The 21,984-nt window shown below is 35.3% G+C and overlaps 1 protein-coding gene across 1 annotated transcript; it reads right to left on the minus strand.

Annotated features, from left to right (window-relative positions):
* Positions 1-12,549: 12,549 nt before the first annotated feature.
* On the minus strand, positions 12,550-21,816 carry LOC126831597 (LETM1 domain-containing protein 1). Its single transcript, XM_050562189.2, has 8 exons — positions 21,735-21,816; positions 20,330-20,496; positions 19,669-19,861; positions 18,298-18,484; positions 17,559-17,660; positions 16,903-17,037; positions 16,134-16,230; positions 12,550-14,028 (listed from the first exon to the last, which is right to left on the minus strand). The coding sequence occupies exons 2-8, from the start codon at positions 20,424-20,426 to the stop codon at positions 13,913-13,915; spliced, it is 927 nt and encodes a 308-aa protein (XP_050418146.2). The 5' UTR covers positions 20,427-20,496; positions 21,735-21,816; the 3' UTR covers positions 12,550-13,912.
* Between the last annotated feature and the right edge of the window lie 168 nt (positions 21,817-21,984).

A 21,984-nucleotide genomic window follows, 5' to 3' on the forward strand; every position in this document is an offset into this window, starting at 1 on the left:
CGTAAATCATGTTAGTAGTTCGATGTTTTATATCGTCAAATTTTTTATGTAGGATTCAAGAGTGAAGTCAGCTCTTTCCTAAAAACTCATCTCCCACATCCTCCATTCATAAACGATAAATGAATTGCTCTAAATATTTCATCAAATGAATGATGTGTTGGTTATAACATGCACGTACATCAAGTTAGCAAAACAGTGGATGCACCTTGTTCATCTTGTCTACATGTTTACATTTCTCTCGGTTGTTACTGTATAACACAAACTTACATGTGTTACGCTACTCCCGAGTACATTTTACACATACATGCATCCATGTACATGTAGTTGATGGGAATTGTTAAATTAAATTGTTTTAAAATCAGTTGGTTATATCAACTGAAATTTAAAGGGATTATACATTTGTACAGATCTGCTGGCTGGAGCTTGATTTTACCTTTTCCAAAAAAAAAAAATCCTCAAAATCAATCGAATACATTTTTTAAAAAAATTCATTCTCAAAATCTACATGTATTACATACATGTATGTAGATTTGATATTATATATTTATTTGAAATGAAATCAAAATTTGAAAGGATTATTGTTCATGTAGCTGATTATCTGATATATATTAAGACCTACTGTTGACAATGATAAAAAAAAAACCGAACGTTCTTTGAAGCTTAATTCAGCATGTACATTAAGCCTACACTTGATGAGAATTTTGACAGCTTTATGTGTTTACATCTTTAAATGTCCGTCAGTATTTAGCATACTGGTATTTATATTTAGTTTAATTAAAATAAATATAAATATGCTGTCTTCTTCACCATAAAACAATTAGATGTACATGTACCTGCTGAAAGTTCTCTGTATCTATTTATCAAAAACAAACTGATTATTATGAATTTATTTAGCTCCGTTCACAGAATTAAATATTAACTACAATCGTAGCCTATCGACATCCATTATTGCTTTGGCTGGGGTTACCTGTAGGTTCATGAAGTTATTTTTTGAAGGAGAGTGAGTTTGCCAAAAAGATTCCTAACTTTATGATAAGCCTACAAGGCCTACATATCTCAATGTACCTGTACACCAGGAGTAGACTTTTGGATATCATTAAGTTCGGATACTTCTTCTATGGTCAACAGAGTTTGTAATATGTATGTCTTTATATTTTTATCTCTGAACTAAAACTGAAATCTTTGTTAAAGTATTTGTTACATCCAAACTCGTATTCAGAGTTTTGTCAATTTATTTGCTAAAATTTTAAACCATTTGTTGTAAATAAATGTTTGTAGTTGTATTTATAGAATGTTTTTCTTTTACTTGATTCGTTAAATATCTCTGTGTAAATTGAAATGTCCGGCAATGTTTTGCATGTTTAGAAGAAAACATTCTATATTTGCCAATTTGTTTTTTTTTTTATAAAAGGGTCACAATTAATTTCATGTGAATTAATATTTGCTAGCTATGTGTAATACAATTCTAATTAATTTATCGGCTTGTCGTATGATCCGCGTCTTCAGACCACAACAATTTCATTGTGTGATCAGTATTTTTGTTCGTATCAGACGAAGGAAAAAATAAATTGTGTTCAATCGTAGGTACGTTAAATTTATATTCTTTATGTAAAAACACTATCAATTAATTATAAATTGTCATATTGTTTGAAAATAATTATATACGATGAACAAAATTGACGTGGCTTTCTAAAATATTTTGAAGTGGGAGCTTTATCTGGCATTCTCAAACTATTTCTGCTGACTTTAAATTCAAGTTTTGATTTGGGAGGAAATATAAATGATGAAAAATGAAAAAAATAAGATTGATGTGGCCTCACGAACAACAGATACTTTGATGTCAGTGGCAGACCATGTTTTATACAGTCGCCTGTCCAACCTGGCAGGTTTTCCTCCGGGTCCTCAGGTTTCTTCCCACTGCTAAAGACCTAACACTCAAGTGAATAATTGAACGATATGTTAGTCCCAAATTGACCTAGTCTGTATGAGTGGACATTACCCCCCCCCTCTCTCTCTCTCTCTCTCTCTCTCTCTCTCTCAAATCAAATAGTTGTACATATTTTAGCAGTTGGCCAATGAAAAGACTACATTCTATATATTATATTTCTGTTTTCATGAATAAATGTGGAGATTTAACACAAGGTCTGCTAACTTATCGAATGTATCTGTTGTTGCTGTAGCACAGTGAAAGATGCTAATGCTCAGTGATAAAAGTACATTTATCGATTGATGTGTTTTTCTCTTATTACATTCATGGTATAACTTCATATATTTATTTATATCAAATTATTGAAATGGCACAAATTGAGGTTGATAGCTTTACATGTTAAAACTCTGAATGAAAGGTTGTTATGATATATTTTTTTTTTTTTTTTTTTTATAAAAAGCACACTTACATGTTATTTCAACTCTTGTTTATTTAAAAATAAATATTAAAGATGCATTATGTAAGAGCTAAATCTGCAGGTCTTTTATCTGGCTTCAAATGTTCTACATGTATAAGTTATTTAAGATTTGAACTATAAAGTGGGGGACAGACGAGCATATTTTTTCGCCTGATCGCGGCGATTTTTAAAATCGCTCGAAAAATACGCCCCTGTGCCCCTTCAGGGCGATGACGATTCTGCTTGGCAAACCATTCGCCCGATCAATCGCTCGTATCTAGCATGTTAGATATTTTCGGCCGAATATTTTTCGCTGGCGATTAAATTCGCTCGTGTGCCCGTGTCCAGCGTATATTGTCGGGTGATTCATTTTTATAAGCCAATCATCGAGATCGTTGATATCACATGATCTCAAAATTGCTGCCATTTTGTACAAGTCACGTGATGGACAAGTCATGTGATCGACATAATTACTCACAGAGTGGCGTACGCTCTTGAGACGATCGCCGCAATCGGGCGGAAAAATACGCTCATCTGTCCAGAGCATAAAATAGAAGATTAAGATTTTTTCTCAATTGTCAAGTACCGTTGCGACGATAATCAACAGTTTACGCAACATAACTTCACTGACAATAAAGTAATATGACTGAAATTTTCAACATATTAATTTTGAATTATCTATTTTGGAACTATTTTATGAAGAATGACTAGCTGTTTATCTTACATACTGCATGTTTAAGTCAAGTGTTGACAATTGTTTAGTCTCCACACAGCTGATATTGTTATTACATATATGTATAGCTTTATTGTCTACTGATATTATCTATTCACATGCTTCCATCTGATCTGCTTATTATATCCTCTACTGTATCTAGTTTACTTAGGTAGGAAGGATAACTCTATGTTATCTGTATGTCGTTCTTTCATGTACAAACCAACTCTGATATTGAATGTCCACTCACTGTGGAACTCAGTCACTGTAATTACATTATGACAGTGTAATAACATTATGACATGTGTAATAACATTATGGCAACTGTAATTATTTTAAAACTAATTACCGTGTGAATGTGTAATTACACAGAGTGTGTAATTACATTACAACTGTAATTACAATATGAATGTGTAATTGCAATATGAATGTATAATAATATGAATATGTAATTACAATATGAATGTGTAATTACAAATTCTCATGTATAATTACAAACTCTTGTGTAATTACAAACTCTTATGTGTAATTACAAACTATCATGTGTAATTATAATATGTCATGTGTAATTACAATATGTCATGTGTAATTACAATATGTCATGTGTAATTACAACTATTAATGACTCTTATAGGTTGTACTGCTAAATCAGAAACTTCAAACGATTTAATAAATTTGTAAAACCAAATCTGTTCTTCTAGTCATGAAGAGTTGAAATTGATCAGGTTAAAAGGTCGACATACATTGTACGGACAGCTTTAAAAGATAAAGTGAAATACTGCAAAACATTGATAGACCACATTTATACCAATATGTTAGTCTGTAGAGGCCTAGATAATTTTATAATTTTGATATTTTGTAGACATTGTTAGATCTGAGGTTATTGAATCTGCTGATATATATAAATTACAAGGGGTAGAAATAAATATATTTTAATATTAAGATCTGCTTTCTATAAACAAAAACAATACAACCTGTGATAAATTCAATATATCCTACATTTTATTATTATTTACTGGTAGTTATGGTTATATTTTGTTTACTGTACTGTGGTCTACTGTTTATTTTGTACTCTATGTTAAAAAGTCCCAGATAACCTACAAATTTAAAATTATGATCTATTGAATATGTGATGTCTTAATACCTGTACGTGTAGTTTTCAATTTATTAACCCAGCAAGACAGTTGGGTTGACATTCGTTAAAAATGACTTGGGAACACCAACTTGGGCGTTTATAACATTTGAAATTTATAAAAAATTTAATTTTTTAATTTATTAATCTCTTGGGTTGACATTCGTTACAAATGACTTGGCGTTTATAACATTTGAAATTTATAAAAATTTAATTTTTGAATTTTTGAATTTATTAATCTCAAAATGTCTGAGATTAATTATGACCTTAGGTGATTTGAATTTGTTAAAAATGACCTGTAGTTTATTAAAACAAACACGGAGAATCATTTGAAAGTTATAAAATATCATTTTTGCATTTATTTTTCTCAAAATGTCTAAATTACGAAATAGATTTTGTGTGAACTGAGTTGTTAAAAATGAATTGGGCTTTATTTCAAGAAACATTTAGAAGTTAAAAATCTTAATATTTGAATTTATTATTCTTAAAATGTCTGCGTGGGTTGCAATTATGAAATAGATTATATAGGTGAATTATCTTGTCATGTACAAAGTCATTTTAATTGGCTGCATAAAATATGTTAGTTTCAGCCTAAGCAGTAAATGTCCGCTTTAAATTTTATCTCTAGTAGATGTATGTCATTTATTACCAAGTTCTTCATACGTGACAACCACACCTAACACCTTGACTATCCTTACACAGTTACCTGACATCCAACCATACCTGACATCCAACCATACATGATACCCTTACCATTCATACATGATACCCTTTACCATCCATGCATGATAAAAACAGTCACCATCCTTCTGACAGCCATACATGATAAAATCAATCACCATGTCAACCATACCTGACAACCATACCATCCATTCATGATAAACGTTCAACCCTATTTTCTCTGTATACTGGTAGTTATTTATAGAAATAGAAAGATATATATATATTATTATATACATGTAGTAGACATATCACATGGATAGACATATAAAACATATCATATATTATAGCCAATACCCTACTTCTACACAAATATTCTAATACAACATAGACATAAACAGATCTTCTCCGGGTCCTCCAGTTTCCTCCCATTGCTAAAGACCCCTATAGGCCAGCAAGTTAGTGAACTATATGTTAGTCCAGAAATGACCTAGTTCGTGTGAGGTGTACGTTAAACCCCATTCTCTGTATTTAGATATGTTCTCAATAGTACCGGTGATATTTAGGACAATTGTATCTCGACCACACTTGAAACATTTATCTAAATTATCTCCCCTTAAACAACCTAACTTGATATATCGAGTGTTGTCACCTCTAGACTGGGATTTGTTAATTTTTGAGCCTGGTTGCAAAGGCTGGAATATATCTAACCATAACCATATATCATCGCACACTGCGTGGCGTATGCCTGTCTTCATTTGCCCAGATGGAGCAAAAGAAGTAGGGTTTTAAAGCGCATTACATTTCCATTGACCTCTCCAAATGGCCTGAAAATAAAGCCGCCCATCTAGACAGGGAGGAAAACGCTTTTTTAACAAATTTCAATGTATAACAATTACTAACGGTTCATGCTGTTATGACAGGATTTCAAGCGTACAAATTTACAAATGAGGAAATATTATAAAACTTACATACAAACCATTAGATTGAGTGGACCCAGCCCTACATAACCATGACAATATTTTACTTTTGTTCGTAAATATTAGTTTTCAAGTTATATCATCATTGATCTGTAATAAATGAATTTAACATAGAAAGAATTTTTTTTCTAGGTTCTATAAATTAAATGCTTTCCCTTGTTTTAAAAACTAGAAATTAAATTAAATCTTCTTGCTTGTTTTTTTAACCTAGAAATTAAACGTTTTAAAACATTTTCTGGCGAAGTTTCCCCCCTTGTCCATGGTGCATGTTGGTGGCCTTTCAAGGACAGATGTCTAGTAGGTCGTAAAAGATCCCTTGGCAGTTGGAATTTGATATAAGAGTAGGCAATAGTGCTGCTGCCCAGGCAAAATCTCCCTCATAACACACTGTATGGTGTATGGCCTTCTTTATTAGCCCAATCTGAGCAGAACAGTAGGACGTTAAACCCCATTTCATTTCATTTGTTGTAAAACCTATAAATAGAATTAAATGCTCTCCTTGCTGTTTTATAACCTAGAAATTAAATATGACAGTTAGTTGTCAAAAAAACCTAATCAAAATTAATTGAAACTAGATTTACAAGTTTAAATATTTGTAGAAACTGACATATTTTGTGTATTTATAAAATTCTTTATAATATAAACCAATAATGGTTATAATCATATGATTTAAGAGGCAATATTTTCTTTTCTCAAGCTTTTTTGTTTTTGTGAAATTTGTTTTAAAAAATTTTCTATCAATTTTATGTGTGTAGCCTAGTAATCTCTGACCCAACTTATTGTAGAAACTTACTTTGTGATATATCAAAATGATATCTGCCGTTTAACTGGTGGAATATCAAAATGATATCTGATTTTTAATTGGTGGAATTTCAAAATGATATCTGCCTTTTAATTGGTGAAATATCAAAATGATATCTGCCGTTTAATTGGTGGAATATCAAAATGATATCTGATTTTTAATTGGTGGAATATCAAAATGATATCTGCCGTTTAATTGGTGGAATATCAAAATGATATCTGCCGTTTAATTGGTGTGGAATATCAAAATGATATCTGCCTTTTAATTGGTGGAATATCAAAATGATATCTGCCTTTAATTGGTGGAATATCAAAATGATATCTGCCTTTTAATTGGTGTGGAATATCAAAATGATATCTGCCTTTTAATTGGTGGAATATCAAAATGATATCTGCCGTTTAATTGGTGTGGAATATCAAAATGATGTCTGCCTTTTAATTGGTGAAAAGTTAAAACCAGGATGATTAATTTCAAATTTTGCCAGTTGGTTCTGTATTTTGTAGATATTTTTGCCAAGGAATTTAACAATTTTGGGCATTGTCCTTATTTTTTAAAGATGCATTATTCCAGAGCTACGTAAATCTGCCTATTGCTAGTTTTTATTTTGGCTTCAAATCTTTTATAAATTATTATTTAGACATTAAATTTAGAAATGGAGAAGCAAGGTTGAGTCTTGATTAACAAGTAACGTTACTATGGTAATAAACAATCTGTGCCACATCTTGTCAAAACTTCAAACAGTGATAACTTGGCTCAGAATAACGTAATTTGAATGAAATTTTCAATATTTTATTTTGAATTCTCTAATTTGGAAGTATTATAGCAAGAAAGGAAAAAGATCAGCTCTTAATCTAAATCTTACATAATGCATCTTTAAATCTATTTTTATGTGCTTTTTACACAAAAAAACCCTATAAATTGAATTATTTTTATTATGTTTTAATGTATGATTCTTTGAATTTCTAGTTTCATGGACTGTGTCCAGCCAGTCAATTTCTAGTTTCATGGCATCCAGCCAGTCAATTTCACAATGAGTCAGTCTAGGCTTGTACATAACATTAAATTAAGAGCCCTGGTTGAAAACTTAGACCAATGAAAGGTGTTTATTAGGAAGTTCCGTTTAACGTCTCCGGACGATTTCACTCTTCATATAATATGTAGATGTAGGTTGTGTAAGAATCTTGTCATTTTTATTATCGATCAAATGTCATGTCATATTATTTTATAACTCATGCCACTGTGCGTGTTTATTGTGGAATAACTAGAAAAGGCAATATTTATATATATTATATTATATATGTATATCCCCGTTTTTAAATTGTGAATCAAATTTATCTTGTTTAATGTATCGTTTATGTTGTTGTTCGTAAAATATTAATTATCAATTTGTTTTTACTTGTCCAAACGTTTCTTGTTAGTGTATATATATATATATATATCACAGGGCCTAAGGCCTATTTTTGAAAATTTTAAAAAGGGGCACATTATTATATATGAAATCATTGTTTCATTTTTAAACCAAATATTCTGTACGCTGTCGTCTGCATGTCCTTCGTAAATAAAATTTGAAACGTTCGTTAAAAAAAGGTTGACAGTATATAGGTGATAAGTAAGTTACGATTATTACATGACATGTGGAAAGTTCAATTTTGAGACAATATTTGTAAGGTCTCAATAGACAGGTTTTACTGTAATAGTATTGCCATGATTAGTACAGGTTTCGTTCAAGTAGCCATGGTTTATATATATATATATATATTTTTATGTGGTCACCAGTTTTAAAGCCGCATGTAACCTACCTGCCCCGCCTCCTATTCACTTGTTGATGTCTACACTCATAGAAATACTCTATTTAATCGTGATCTGATAGTACCATTTAAAACTTCATTAATACCGTCTGCTTTAAAAGTTTAAGATATTTACACATGTGACAAGAGAAAATCTTCGTTATCTGTACGCTGTCGGTGTATTTTCTCTTTGAGGTATAAAATAAGTTACACATCACAGAATTTCTCTGTTACATGTTATTAATGACTTGGGGGGGGGGGGGGGGGGTGGATGGCTGAATGGTCAGCGTGTGCGCGCTGTATCATAAAGTCTGTCATTGAGTCGACTGGCGTGGTTTCGAATCCCCGGTTGTACGTGGCAAGGAGTAGGGTCGCCTGTCCAACCTCATGGGTTTTCTCCGGGTCCTCCGGTTTCCTCCCACTGCTAAAGACCCCTATGCGCAAGGGAATTATTGAAATAAAATTAAACCACATGTTAGTCCCGAAATGACCTAGTTTGTGTCGAGTGGACGTTAAACCCCATTTCTCTCTCTCTCTCTTAATGACTTGGTCATTTTTTTGATAATTTCACATATGCTAAAAACTAGAGTTTCTCCATGCCCTCCTTGATTAAAATAAATATTTTTCTTCCTCCGTCAAGCACGGACATGTCTTGACCTTTCAGTTTATTTATATAAAAAAAATCAATTTTACTTTCATTCCAATTCATGACGTCTTATTGCAGAAGTCTTATCATAATCTTCATGTACACCTGTACGCTGGCCATTTGTTTCATGTACACCTGTACGCTGGCCAATTGTTTCATGTACACCTGTATGATGGCCAATCGTTTCATGTACACTGGCCAATTGTTTCATGTACACCTGTACGCTGGATATTTGTTTCATGTACACCTGTACGCTGGACATTTGTTTTCTCTCTAAGGGGTAAATTAAGTTTTAATTCTCGTTAGGATATTTACGCATCCCAGAGAAAAACTTGGTTATAATAGCCATCTGTACTCAAACCAATTTCTTTCTCTAGTTTAAACATATCTTATTACTTTAAAGTCAAACGGATCCAACAAAAGTTGCTAAAACTTACAAAGGAGTTCCCCCTCTGAAGTAAAAGTTAAGTTTACTAAATTAAAACTACATAAGATGTGTTAGGCGTATATTATTATTATTATTATGTACTTGTACGCTAAAAATTTGTTTTCTCTCTGAAGTGAAATTAAAACTCTATACGATGTGTTTGGGCCTAGATTATATTAAAACTATGTACGATGTGTTAGGGCCTAGATTATTATATATATTGTGCTTTGTTGTAAAGAAGCTTTGTCTTGGTTAGTAGAACAATTAAATATAAAGTCATGTATATTGGTTTTATTTCAACATGTCTGTCTTAATAAAGGCATGGACATGCAACAATTTGTGTTTTGTTTTTATGTGAATGGGACACCTGCACCCAATTGAGAGAGAAGGTTTAACATCCACTCAACACAAACTAGGTCATTTTGGGACTAACATATTGTTCAATTTTATTTCAATAATTCGCTTGCGCGTAGCGGTCTTTAGCAGTGGGAAGAAACCGGAGGACCCGGAGAAAACCCACGAGGTTGGACAGGCACCCAATTGACTAATTGCACTCTCTCTCGAGAATAAAAAGCGGGTCAGATGGCCAAATGGTTCGCGCATGCGTGTTGTATCATATGTTCTGTCATTGAGTCAACTGGTGTGGTTTCGATTCCCCAGGTTGTATGTGACAAGGATTAGGGTCGCTTGTCCAACCTTGTGGGTTTTCCTGGGTCCTCCGGTTTCCTCCCACTGCTAAAGACCCATATGTTAGTCCTGAAATGACCTAGTTTGTGTCGAGTGGATGCTAAACCCCATTTCTCTATCTCAGAAATGAACAAGCTGTTGGCAAGAGATGGATGGAGAATGGGAACAAAGATTGTTTTGTTTTTATGTGAAACAGGGGCTAAGTAAAGGGGATATACTGACGTACTTTGTGTCGTGGGTTTAAGAGTTTTTGTGGGCTTTCTCAAATAGGAGCCACGGTGACTCAGTAAGATGTTGTCTCGCTAACCTGGACGTCCCGTGTTTGATGTCTGTGTTGTCTGAGAAAGTTCATCGTGATTTTCCAGCGTGGTTCCCTCTTGTCAATGGTGTAGGAAGGAGAGCCTAGTTGGGGACAATGTCTAGTCGTTTAGATAGGACAAAAAAAGCAAGGTCCTGTGTATCCTTGACAGAATTTGTATGCCTGTCTTCATTAGCCCAGTTGGAGCAGAACAGAAGGACATTAAACACCATTTGATTTCATTTCTCTCTAAAACGGGAACAAGAGCATCGCTACCGCTGCAATGTACGTTCACATTCCAGCTTTGATTGATATGGTACTTTTTAAAATGAAGAGAATGAAATATGAAATGGATGTAATATGATAAGAGGCAAAGAAGGCTAGGTGTTGGGTTTGTTTTGCCACATCTACAGACAAAATATTATAAAAAAAAAGTGGGGCATTCACCAAAATAAATACTTGTTGTCCCTAGGCTATAAGGAATACATGTGCCAAGTTCCAAGATGATCCATTCAGAATTGCAGCCTGTATACAACAAACAGAAAATTGGCCGTATAAAAATGATTCGTTTCAATGTGGTTTTCGTGCTATTTGCAGATTCTGGTCTTTGTTATTTCAGTATTTGTCTGTGGCTCACAACCTACAAAACTACTCTAGCATGTTCCAAACTACTCTAGCATGTTCCAAACCGCATAATTGATATATAGGTGCTCCTTGAAAGACTGTACACCCACTGCCTGGGCAAGATTCCTCTCATAGCACAGTACATGGTGTATGCCCTGATGGAGCAGAAAAGTCGGACGTTAACCCCCTTTCATTTCATTTAATTTTCTTTCAAGGGAGACTGGGTAGAACCACAACATATAACATACATCAACTTGTCTGGAGGGTAATATATTTAGAACCACAACATACAACATACATCAATTTGTCTGGAGGGTAATATATTTAGAACCACAACATACAACATACATCAACTTGTCTGAAGGGTAATATATTTAGAACCACAATATACAACATACATCAACTTGTCTGGAGGGTAATATATTTAGAACCACAATATACAACATACATCATCTTGTTTGGAGGGTAATATATTTAGAACCACAACATACAACATACATCAACTTGTCTGAAGGGTAATATATTTAGAACCACAACATAAACAACTTGTCTGGAGGGTAATATATTTTAATTCATTCACCATTCCGCTGACATATTTCAGTTATATCCAAGGTGTCTGAGATGAGGAAGGAAAAAAAAAACAAATAATTATTTCCTATTAATTTTTCCAGACAATAGTTCACTGACAGCTTAATCTTTGCTAAAATCTACACAGATTGATTATTTAACAGTTAAAGATACATTATGGGAGATTCGATAACGAGTTGGCGGTTCGCATTATAATAGTTATAAACTAGATAATGTAAAGGCAATTTGCTGAAAATTTCATTCAAATTGATCCACTATGAACCGAGAACTAAGCGTTTGGAATTTCTGCCTAGCTTCGATCATCATTACTAAAGTCAGTACGATAAACAGCATAGTCACGATTATCCATTTAAACGTTAAATCGTGAAGGAAAGTTGTGCAGTAAATCGGCTCACAATCCACTAAAGAAAATGAAATGAAATGAAATGGAGTTTAACGTCCTACTGTTCTGCTCCTAACCTGGGCTAATGAAGACGGGCATACGCCATACAGTGTGCTATGAGGGAAATTTTTGCCCAGACAGCGGCACTACGTCCTACTCTTATATCGAATTCCAACTGCCAAGGGATCTTTTACGTGCACGCCAATGTGTACACGGGACCTCGGTTTTTCGTCCCATCCGAACGACTAGACAGCTTTCCTTGTCAGCCCCTCCGTCCTGCATCACTGACAAGGGAGAACCACGCCGGAAAATCTGGATGAACTTTCTCGGCCAATGCAGGGATCGAACACCCGACCTCCAGGCTAGCGAGCTAGCGTCTTACCCACTTAGCCACGTGATCCCCAATCCACTAAAGATCACAGAGTTGATTATGGTCTGGATAGGTTAATTAATGTTTAATTAATAATTTAGATAACATTTCAGGCCTAAAGAAAGACCTGCAATAGACAGATTTAGCTCTTGCATAATGTATGTTTAAGTAAAAAAAAATAAACAAACAAAAATATTAACAGTAGATAATCTAGCAACTTGGATTGAATAGGATTAAAAACAGGTCCATGCCCTTATTTATATTGATAATATTTGAACCATTTACAGACTGGAGCCACGGTGACTAAGTGAGTAAGACGCTGGTTTGCTATTGTGGACGTCACAGGTTCGCTCCCGGCGTTGGCTGAGATAGTTCTTCAGGATATTCTGGCGTGGTGCATGTCAGAGGGCCAGACAAGGACAGCTGTCCTGTGTACAAATTGGTGTGCATGTAAAAGATCCCTTGGCAGTTGGAATTCGATATAAGATTAGGCTGTAGCGCCGCTCTCTGGGCAAAATTACCCTTATAGTCCAATGCCTGTCTTCATTAGCCTAGTGACCAGTAGGAGCCGAACACATCGTAGTTCGCTTAGGTCACACAAACCCAATACTTAACGAATTGAGCACAAAGATATCTCAGTGAAAGGTTCAAAGGTTATCACAGGTCGGAGATTTATATAAAAGTTTTAACAACAACTTTAACCCCATGGTCTTCAGCGAGCTTCCTCAAGTTGTCGTCAAAACAATCTGTCCACGAGAAGAGTGGTGAGCACGAGCAGCGATTAGACTAGGTGGGGGGGGGGGGGGGGGACACTACATCTAACTACCTATATCTATACTAATATTTGTGACTGTCGTTTGTCTGTGTAGGGTTGGCTAGGGTTGGCGGCTACACTAGGGCTCTCCCGAGGCTGAAATTTGGTGTATAGGGGTAGTTCCAACCGGGGAGTAACATAGGCTAGATGGCGTTGGTCTACCGCTTCTGGTTTCGACGTTACGGACAGTGTCGGGTTATTCGCTACTATTATAATAAAAACGTTGATTGACGATTCTTGTCTGATAAAATCTGTGACAGGTGCCCTTTTGTACAGGTTTGTTTATAATCAGTGCCATGTTATTCATTAACCATCCTTCAGTTGTATAATGGTACTTGATAAAGGTGTCTAAATGTATAGAGCAGCTGGTTAGTCCTGTCTACAAACACTCAGTAGAGCAGCTGGTTAGTCCTGTCTACAAACACTCAGTAGAAACTTACACGAAAATTTGAAAAAGTAAATTTCGTGGTCTGTTAATGTATTTCACCGTTCATCGTCATCACAGATAAACAAGATATAAATATCGATCACAATAAAAAAACTACTTGATAATCAAGTCTTATGTATCGTCTGATACTTTCTGTCATAGAGATATAAAAAACTACTTGATAATCAAGTCTTATGTTTCTTCTGATACTTTCTGCCATCGCGACTTCTTCTTCTTCAAACTGAGGTTGGTGGGTTGTGCAGACGTCAGGAGGACGGGGGAATGAAGCAGAAGTGAAATACTTGATTCTGAAAATAAAAAATAAAAGTCTTAGAATTGAGTTTAAATTGACATCAACAATAATAACACAATCGGTATTTGATATGGTCGCTACTATGTACTGGTTATGGACATCAATATCAATGACACTGAGTCAACTGGCGTGGTTTCGAATCCCCGGTCGTACGTGACAAGGAGTAGGGTCGCCTGTCCAACCTCGTGGGTTTTCTCCAGGTCCCCTGGTTTCTTCCCACTGCAAAAGACCCCTACAGGCAAACGAATTATTGAAATAAAATTAAACCATATGTTAGTCCCGAAATGACCTAGTTTGTGTCGAGTGGACGTTAAACCACATCTCGATTTCTCCATTCCTTCTTCATTTTAGGGGATCACGTGGCTAAGTGGGTAAGACGCTAGCTCACTAGCCTGGAGGTCAGGTGTTCGATCCCTGCATTGGCCGAGAAAGTTCATCCAGATTTTCCGGCGTGGTTCCCCCTTGTCAGTGATGCAGGACGGAGGGCCTGACAAGGACAGCTGTCTAGTCCTTCGGATGAGACGAAAAACCGAGGTCCCGTGTATACATTAGAATGCACGTAAAAGATCCCTTGGCAGTTGGAATTCGATATAAGAGTAGGCGATAGTGCCGCTGCCCGGGCAAAATTTCCCTCATAGCACACTGTATGGCGTATACCCGTCTTCATTACCCCAGCATAGGAGCAGAACAGTAGGACGTTAAACACCATTTCATTTCATTTCATTTCTTCATTTTAGCCCCATCGGAGCAGAACAGTAGGACGTTAAACGCCATTTCATTTCATCAATAACCATTCTCAGTTTGAAATAAGTTTTAATAGCATGGCCAGCCATCAAAGTTTTAATAGTGATGAAAATATCCATATATCTTTTTAATACTAGATTTTAAAATGGTGGAATTATGATATACATCATGAAAAGCAGATTTCCACACACAATTCAATTTGCTTAAAAGACATTTTCCAACGTGGTTTCCCCTTGCCAGTGGTACAAAACGGAGGGCCTGACAAAGACAGCTATCTAGTCATTCACTGGCAGTTGGAATTCGATATAAGAGTAGGCCATAGTGCTGCTGCCCGGGCAAAATTTCCCTCATAGCACACTGTATGGTATATACCCGTCTTCATTAGTCCAGTCGGAGCAGAACAGTAGGATGTTAAACCCCATTTCATTTCATTTCTGGTTAAAAGACGAAAGTAAATCTATACAATATCTGACTAAATGTAGTTGTCTCCCCCTGAAATTTCAATATGTAAATTAATACAGGTCATAGGGGTTAAAAGGTCACCAAACCATGTCCCAATGCACTTATATGCTCAAATTCATCAAATCTAACATCAAGACGCTGAAAGTATCTTGACAGAATTCAACCAGTAGACTGTTATTCTCATTATAAGGGGAGATAATCTACAGATTGTACTACAGAAGGATTGAGATAAATTGGGTTTAACATCCACCGGATCATATCGGGACTAACATATAGTTTAATTTTATTTAAAGGCTCAATACCACTCTTGTTGTAACTGAATAATATGTCCCAATCTTTATTCTGGTCAACAAATTGCACTAGTTTACAATATTCCAATTAATTGATGATACAAATTTCATTTTAACACACCTAATTTAAAAAATTGGAAAAATTCAACTAAATGATGTGAAAGGCCTAACGTAAACCTTTTCAAATGTGACTTGGATTTTAAAATATTTTGTAACCCTCTGGACAAGTAAAATAGGATGTAATGGATAATTTACACAACAGGTAGGACACTTAAACATCTAGTACTTAGAATAAGGCTATTTTTTTATTTTCTGGAGCTGTCAAGCCAGCAAGAGTGTTATTGTCCCTTTAACACTGGAGGGTAAGAAACGGGGTTTAATGTCAACTCAACACAAATTAGGTCATTTCAGGAATCAAAACCACAGTCAAGAACCCTACGCAGAAGCGTATTATTAAAATAAAAAATTGAACCCTATGTTAGTCCCCAAATCACATAATTTGTGTCAAGTGGATGTTAAACCCCATTTCTCTCTCTCTTTCTCTCTACTGCCTACAGGTATCTAATCTTACATAATGCATCTTTAACTATAAGAAATAACATACCATCTATATTTTGACTAATTTGAGTCCATCGTATTAAAAAGGTAATTCTCTCCTCTCTTCTCAGACCAATCGGGTTTAATCCTCTAACAAAACATGCCTACAAAATAATCGTTCCATTTGCACTATATTTAAGTCATATTTTTTGTCCCATAGGAAGAGCTAAGGGCACTTTCCTTGCCAGTCCCATGGCTCACAGGTGCCACCTTTAACAAGTAATATGGTAAATGAAATTGAGCAAAATGAAATGAATGAAATAAAAATGAAATGAAATAAAAAGAAATGTAATGAAATGTTTTAATGTCCATCTGTTCTGCTCTGACAGAGCTAATAAAGATAGGTACATGCCATACAATGTGCTATGAGGGAGACAGGTAAACACCATATAGTGTGTTAGTGAAGATAGGTACACCCTATACAGTGTGCTAGGAGGGAAATTTTGCCCGGACAGAGGCTTTAATTTTCAAAATGCAACTGTCAAGGGTTCTTTTACGTGCACGCATATGTATACACGGGACCTCGGTTTTCATTCCATCGAAATGACAAGGCACTGCCGTCCTTGTTAGGCCCTTTGGCCAACTAGGATAAAAGCCCCTCATGCCGATTTATAACCCCCAAAAAAGAAGAAATATTATCTAAATAATACAAACCAATTTTTAATTCGTCATTAAGTAAATAAGATATTCCTTGTCAGGCAGTTGACATGGGAAATACAACAGGGAAAAAATACCCTGATATGGACATATGTCTGGAAAAATGAAATAATACGAACCCTTTCTAATTCATCATTAAGTAAAGTAGGTATCCCTTCTTTAACCATAGCTTTATCAGTATACAATAATAACAGTATACTCTGTTTTAACTTCTTCCTTCTTAAAGACATACCATAACTCTTAGCTAAATGTCTCTATAATAAACACATAAATACTATAACTCTTAGCTAAATGTCTCTATAATAAACAGATAAATATTATAGACTTAGCTAAATGTCTCTATAATAAACACATAAATACTATAACTCTTAGCTAAATGTCTACATAATAAACACATAAATACTATAGACTTAGCTAAATGTCTCTATAATAAACAGATAAATACCATAACTCTTAAATACCGTAGACATAGCTAGAAGTTTCAATAAATACTGTAGACATAGCTAGAAGTCTCCATAAATACTGTAGACATAGCTAGAAGTCTCAATTAATACTGTAGACATAGCTAAATGTCTTAATAAATACCGTAGACATAGCTAGAAGTCTCAATAAATACTGTAGACATAGCTAGAAGTCTCAATAAATACCGTAGACATAGCTAGAAGTCTCAATAATATAAATCCATGTACTATAGCTAGATGTCTCTACAATAAACAGATAAATACCATAACTCTTAGCTAAATGTGTCTACAATGTAAATAAATTTGTAACTTACAAGGTAAGTTATAGAGATTCTATCTATATGATATGGTGAACCATTAAACAAACTTTTAACTTGCAGTATTTCATCTGTTGTGGGAAGAACGTTGTGTTCTAACTGAAAAAAACATAAATAATATATATATATAACTGTCCAGGGATCATTGCTTCACATGTGTACAACAGACTTACTCAACTGGTTTTATAACTGCCCAGGGATCATTGCTTCACATGAGGGTACACCGGAAAAGCTTCATGTCATTTTAGTCCTTCTGCTCATATCTATCCAGGGTTTCTTTTTGTGCATGACATCGTCTACACGGGGCCTCAGTGTTTCGACCCATCCAACCGACTAGACATTGTACCGTACCAGGCTGTGCGTCCTGATCAATTGGAGACCAAGATCGGACGACATATTTTACAGTCTGGATAACTTTTACTTTATTACCAAGAAAAGGAGACAAATGGGTTTAACTAATATGAAACCAGTAATATTAGGGGTTAGGGGAGACATTTTATCTTAGATGAAATATTTAACTTCTGTAGAAACTGTGGTTGAAGCGTCGTAAAATGACGTCACAGATTGTTTATTGAAGGAAAGTTACGACTACGAACGGAGAACGGCAGAAATTATTAACATCGAAATTTACCTGTGGCAGGTAATATTGAAAAAGGATATGTTGACATAATTACTTGCATTATTTAAAAAAATTATGAAGCTTTTCCATGACCTTTGATCAACCTAATTCAATTACCTTTCCTACAATTTTGCGTATTTTTTTCTGTAAATTGTCGTCCGTTATATGTCGACTGTGAAATTTGAGAGACTGGATAATTGGACTATAATGTTCGATTTGCTTCTTTAAATCCTGAGTGTAAAATTGAATTCTTTGTTCTGGTGTCCAGAAATGATGCGACAACAGAAACCGTGGAAACATATACCTTGAAAAATAAACAAAATTCACATTCAAAATCATTTTTCTTGCGTCTTACCCATCACAGAAATCTTTCATATTATTCTTATACACAGCTGGCTCCAGGTTGATCATGCAAGTCAAGAGAAACCTTGTGATCATTCAGGCCTGTTTCCTAATTGACAGGGCTAGCTCATGCAAGGCTTACAAGGAAAATGTTTGCCTAGTTACTTAGATGATCAAAAAAGCTGAGGTCTCTATTAACTTCTGTGCTGGAGTAAACATAACAGATGCCTTAACAGTTGGAATTTGACAAGGAGTGGCGTGAAACAGTCAAATACCTCCCCTGTAGCACGGCACATATGACCATATAAAAAGATAAGTTGCCAGGTAAGTCATTTGAGCAGTCCACAATGGTTGTGACATGATGTCTTTAGTCGGTAATTAAAACATTTACAAAAACTGATAAAGAACAGTAAACCCATGAGGTAATTATTAATAGGATTTGTTTAGCTTCCACAATTGTAACTTGAAAATCAATAGGATTCCTAGTCAATCTAATTAAAACACAGATCTTATTTTGTTTCATTTTTTATAGTTCAATATTTATTTGTACTACACTAGGATCTGGAAGAGTTGTTATATAACCTGCTTGGTTCTGAATCCCCGGTTGTACGTGGTAAGGAGTAGGGTCGCCTGTCCAACCTCGTGGGTTTTCTCCGGGTCCTCCGGTTTCCTCCCACTGCTAAAGACCCCTACGCGCAAGCGAATTATGTAAATAAAATTAAAAAAACATATGTTAGTCCCGAAATGACCTAGTTTGTGTCGAGTGGACGTTAAACCCCATTTCTCTCTCTCTATAACCTGGGTTCTGGATGGCGTGAGGGATTAGCCAATAAAACCATCTGTTACGGCAACTTCTTGGCGTGCGATGCACGGAACTGTGGCTAAACCACTCGAAACGTCAACGCTGATTGATTAATCAATGTCTGATGTCATAGGGTCAAAAGACGTTCGTATGACTTCTGACGCGACCTTTGACTACAACTGGTCAGATCTTCATGTAAGTGTAGGCCATCGACAGTATAAAAAAAGAAACAAAATATAGATCTGTATTTTAATCAGATTCGATTCCTAGTCTCATGAACTTAAACGCAGTGGGGGTCACGGTGGCTAAATGGGTTTCATACTAATCCAATTTGTTTAACTTACGCTAAAGGAAAAACACTGGAACCAAATGGTATTCCTGACACTACGAGTAAAGGTGTTAATCGCCAAAATGCTTTTGGTAAATGTGTGTAGACCTCTAACTCAACTCTAGAAAAATCACTCAAATCTTTACCACCCCATAATTCTGTTATAACTCTATAATAGATTTTAAAATCATGGAAGAAGCCTTTCATTCCTGTTAAAATAATAGACAACATTATTAATATTACGACCTTTCTTCCTTTTAAATTTTGTTAGGGCTAAATGAATAATTAAGAGAGTGGTTGATCAGATAAGGGTTTATAATACAGGTGGGGGGAGGTGGTGTAAGGGGTGGGGTGAGGGAGGGGGCTTAGTGAGTAGGATAATGGCTAAGTAAGTAAGGGGACGGCTTAGTGAGTAAGGGGATGGCTTAGTGAGTACGAGAATGGCTTAGTGAATATGGGGATGGCTTAGTGAGTATGAGAATGGCTTAGTGAATATGGGGATGGCTTAGTGAGTAAAGGGATGGATTAGTGAGTAAAGTGATGGATTAGTGAGTAAGATGTTTCCCAATCGGGTAAAGTGCTGATGAAATTCCTACTGAGATATTAACTTTATACTCACCAGTTTTAAAATATGATAAATTTCTACTGATATACATGTATGAATAAAAAAAACTCACCAGCTTTAAAAGTATGATAAATTTTATAAACTTTTGGATATCGTAGAACTACATGATTCTCAGATTTCTTATAGAAATCCATCTGTTTCTTCACCATGTATCTTTTCAACTTTCCTGGTGGTGTCACACCTGAATGATGTCTCTCATGTTGATCTGTTGAATTTAGTCTTAAAAAAAAACAAAAACAAAAAAACAACGGTTTTGTGTTTGTGTTTACATAGCCCCTGCGTGAATCTAGTTTCATTTTGTGGGAAGCCTCTATCAATAGACTACAGGCCTAGGCACCGCAGAGCCCAGTGGACGCTAACACAGAACTAGCTAGGGTAGTTTTATTCACTTAAACAGGGTCGACTGGTCCTTTAATGACAATGGAAACCCTTATTTTGGCAGGGAATACTTAATGTCCAGATAATTATAGCAAATTAAAGAAAGCTCCAAGAGAATTGAGAGAGAGAGAGAGATCCGGTTTAAGGTCCACACGACACAAACTAGGTCATTTCGGGACGAACACATGGTTCAATTTTATTTCAATAAATCGCTTGCGCGTAGGGGTCTTTAGTAGTTGGAGGAAAACGGAGGACCCAGTGAAAACCCACGAAGTTGGACAGACAGCCCTACTCTTTGTCACCTCGCCAGTTGATTCAATGACAGATACTGCACGCATGCACCTGCTAACCATTCGGACATCCAACTCCGCCAACTAGGATTTAGGAAATGAAATGAAATGAAATGGAGTTTAACGTCCTACTGTTCTGCTCCTAACCTGGGCTAATGAAGACGGGCATACGCCATACAGTGTGCTATGAGGGAAATTTTGCCCGGACAGCGGCACTACGGCCTACTCTTATATCGAATTCCAACTGCCAAGGTATCTTTTACGTGCACGCCAATGTGTACACGGGACCTCGGTTTTTCGTCCCATCCGAACCACTAGACAGCTTTCCTTGTCAGCCCCTCCGTCCTGCATCACTGACAAGGGAGAACCACGCCGGAAAATCTGGATGAACTTTCTCGGCCAATGCAGGGATCGAACACCCAACCTCCAGGCTAGCGAGCTAGCGTCTTACCCACTTAGCCACGTGATCCCCAAAAAACTAGGATTTAGGACAACTGATGTTGTTGACTTGGACACTATAAACTATGGGTCGTCATTTTATTAAAATTCATTGTTTATTGGTCTATTATTGTTTTTGTTTTTTTTTGTATAAACCAATGGCAATAGGAACTATAACAAGAGCAATAACATTTTGGAAATATCTCTAAGGCCTGAAAAGAGAGTTATTTCCCTTCTTACAGACGGCAATTTCATCAGTTTTCACGGCTTCGTCAATAAAATTCACTTGTCAAACATTTATGCGAAGAATAACGAATTTAAAATCCTGTTTCTCAATTACATTATTATTACCTGCAAGATGCTATGTAAGCAGAATTACAGGGGTGAATTCCATTCAAATTCCTTAACGAAATTAACCTTCTGCAGGCTGACATCTTGTTTTAAAAATTTAGTATTTATTTAATTTCAGGTCTAAAAAATTTTTTATTAAGAAAATTAATGATGTATTGTAATTACAAAGTATAATTAATGTACGGATTATTTTTATAAATATTATTTAAGTATGGCAAAATAAATGTGTATTTGAAATTATGTTAATTTT

Source organism: Patella vulgata, chromosome 9 (genome assembly GCF_932274485.2).
Source record: "Patella vulgata chromosome 9, xgPatVulg1.2, whole genome shotgun sequence".
Taxonomy (NCBI): domain Eukaryota; kingdom Metazoa; phylum Mollusca; class Gastropoda; family Patellidae; genus Patella; species Patella vulgata.

What these genes read in the sequence shown, in the direction of transcription:
- LOC126831597 (XM_050562189.2), bottom strand. Translation starts at nt 20,426, where the DNA reads ATGGTGAAGAAACAGATGGATTTCTATAAGAAATCTGAGAATCATGTA. An exon ending in TCCAGTGTTTTTCCTTTAGC is followed by an intron (nt 18,485 to 19,668) that starts GTAAGTTAAACA and finishes TTATTTTTCAAG; the next exon opens with GTATATGTTTCCACGGTTTC. An exon ending in TTAATGATGAATTAGAAAGG is followed by an intron (nt 16,231 to 16,902) that starts GTTCGTATTATT and finishes ATTATTTTGTAG; the next exon opens with GCATGTTTTGTTAGAGGATT.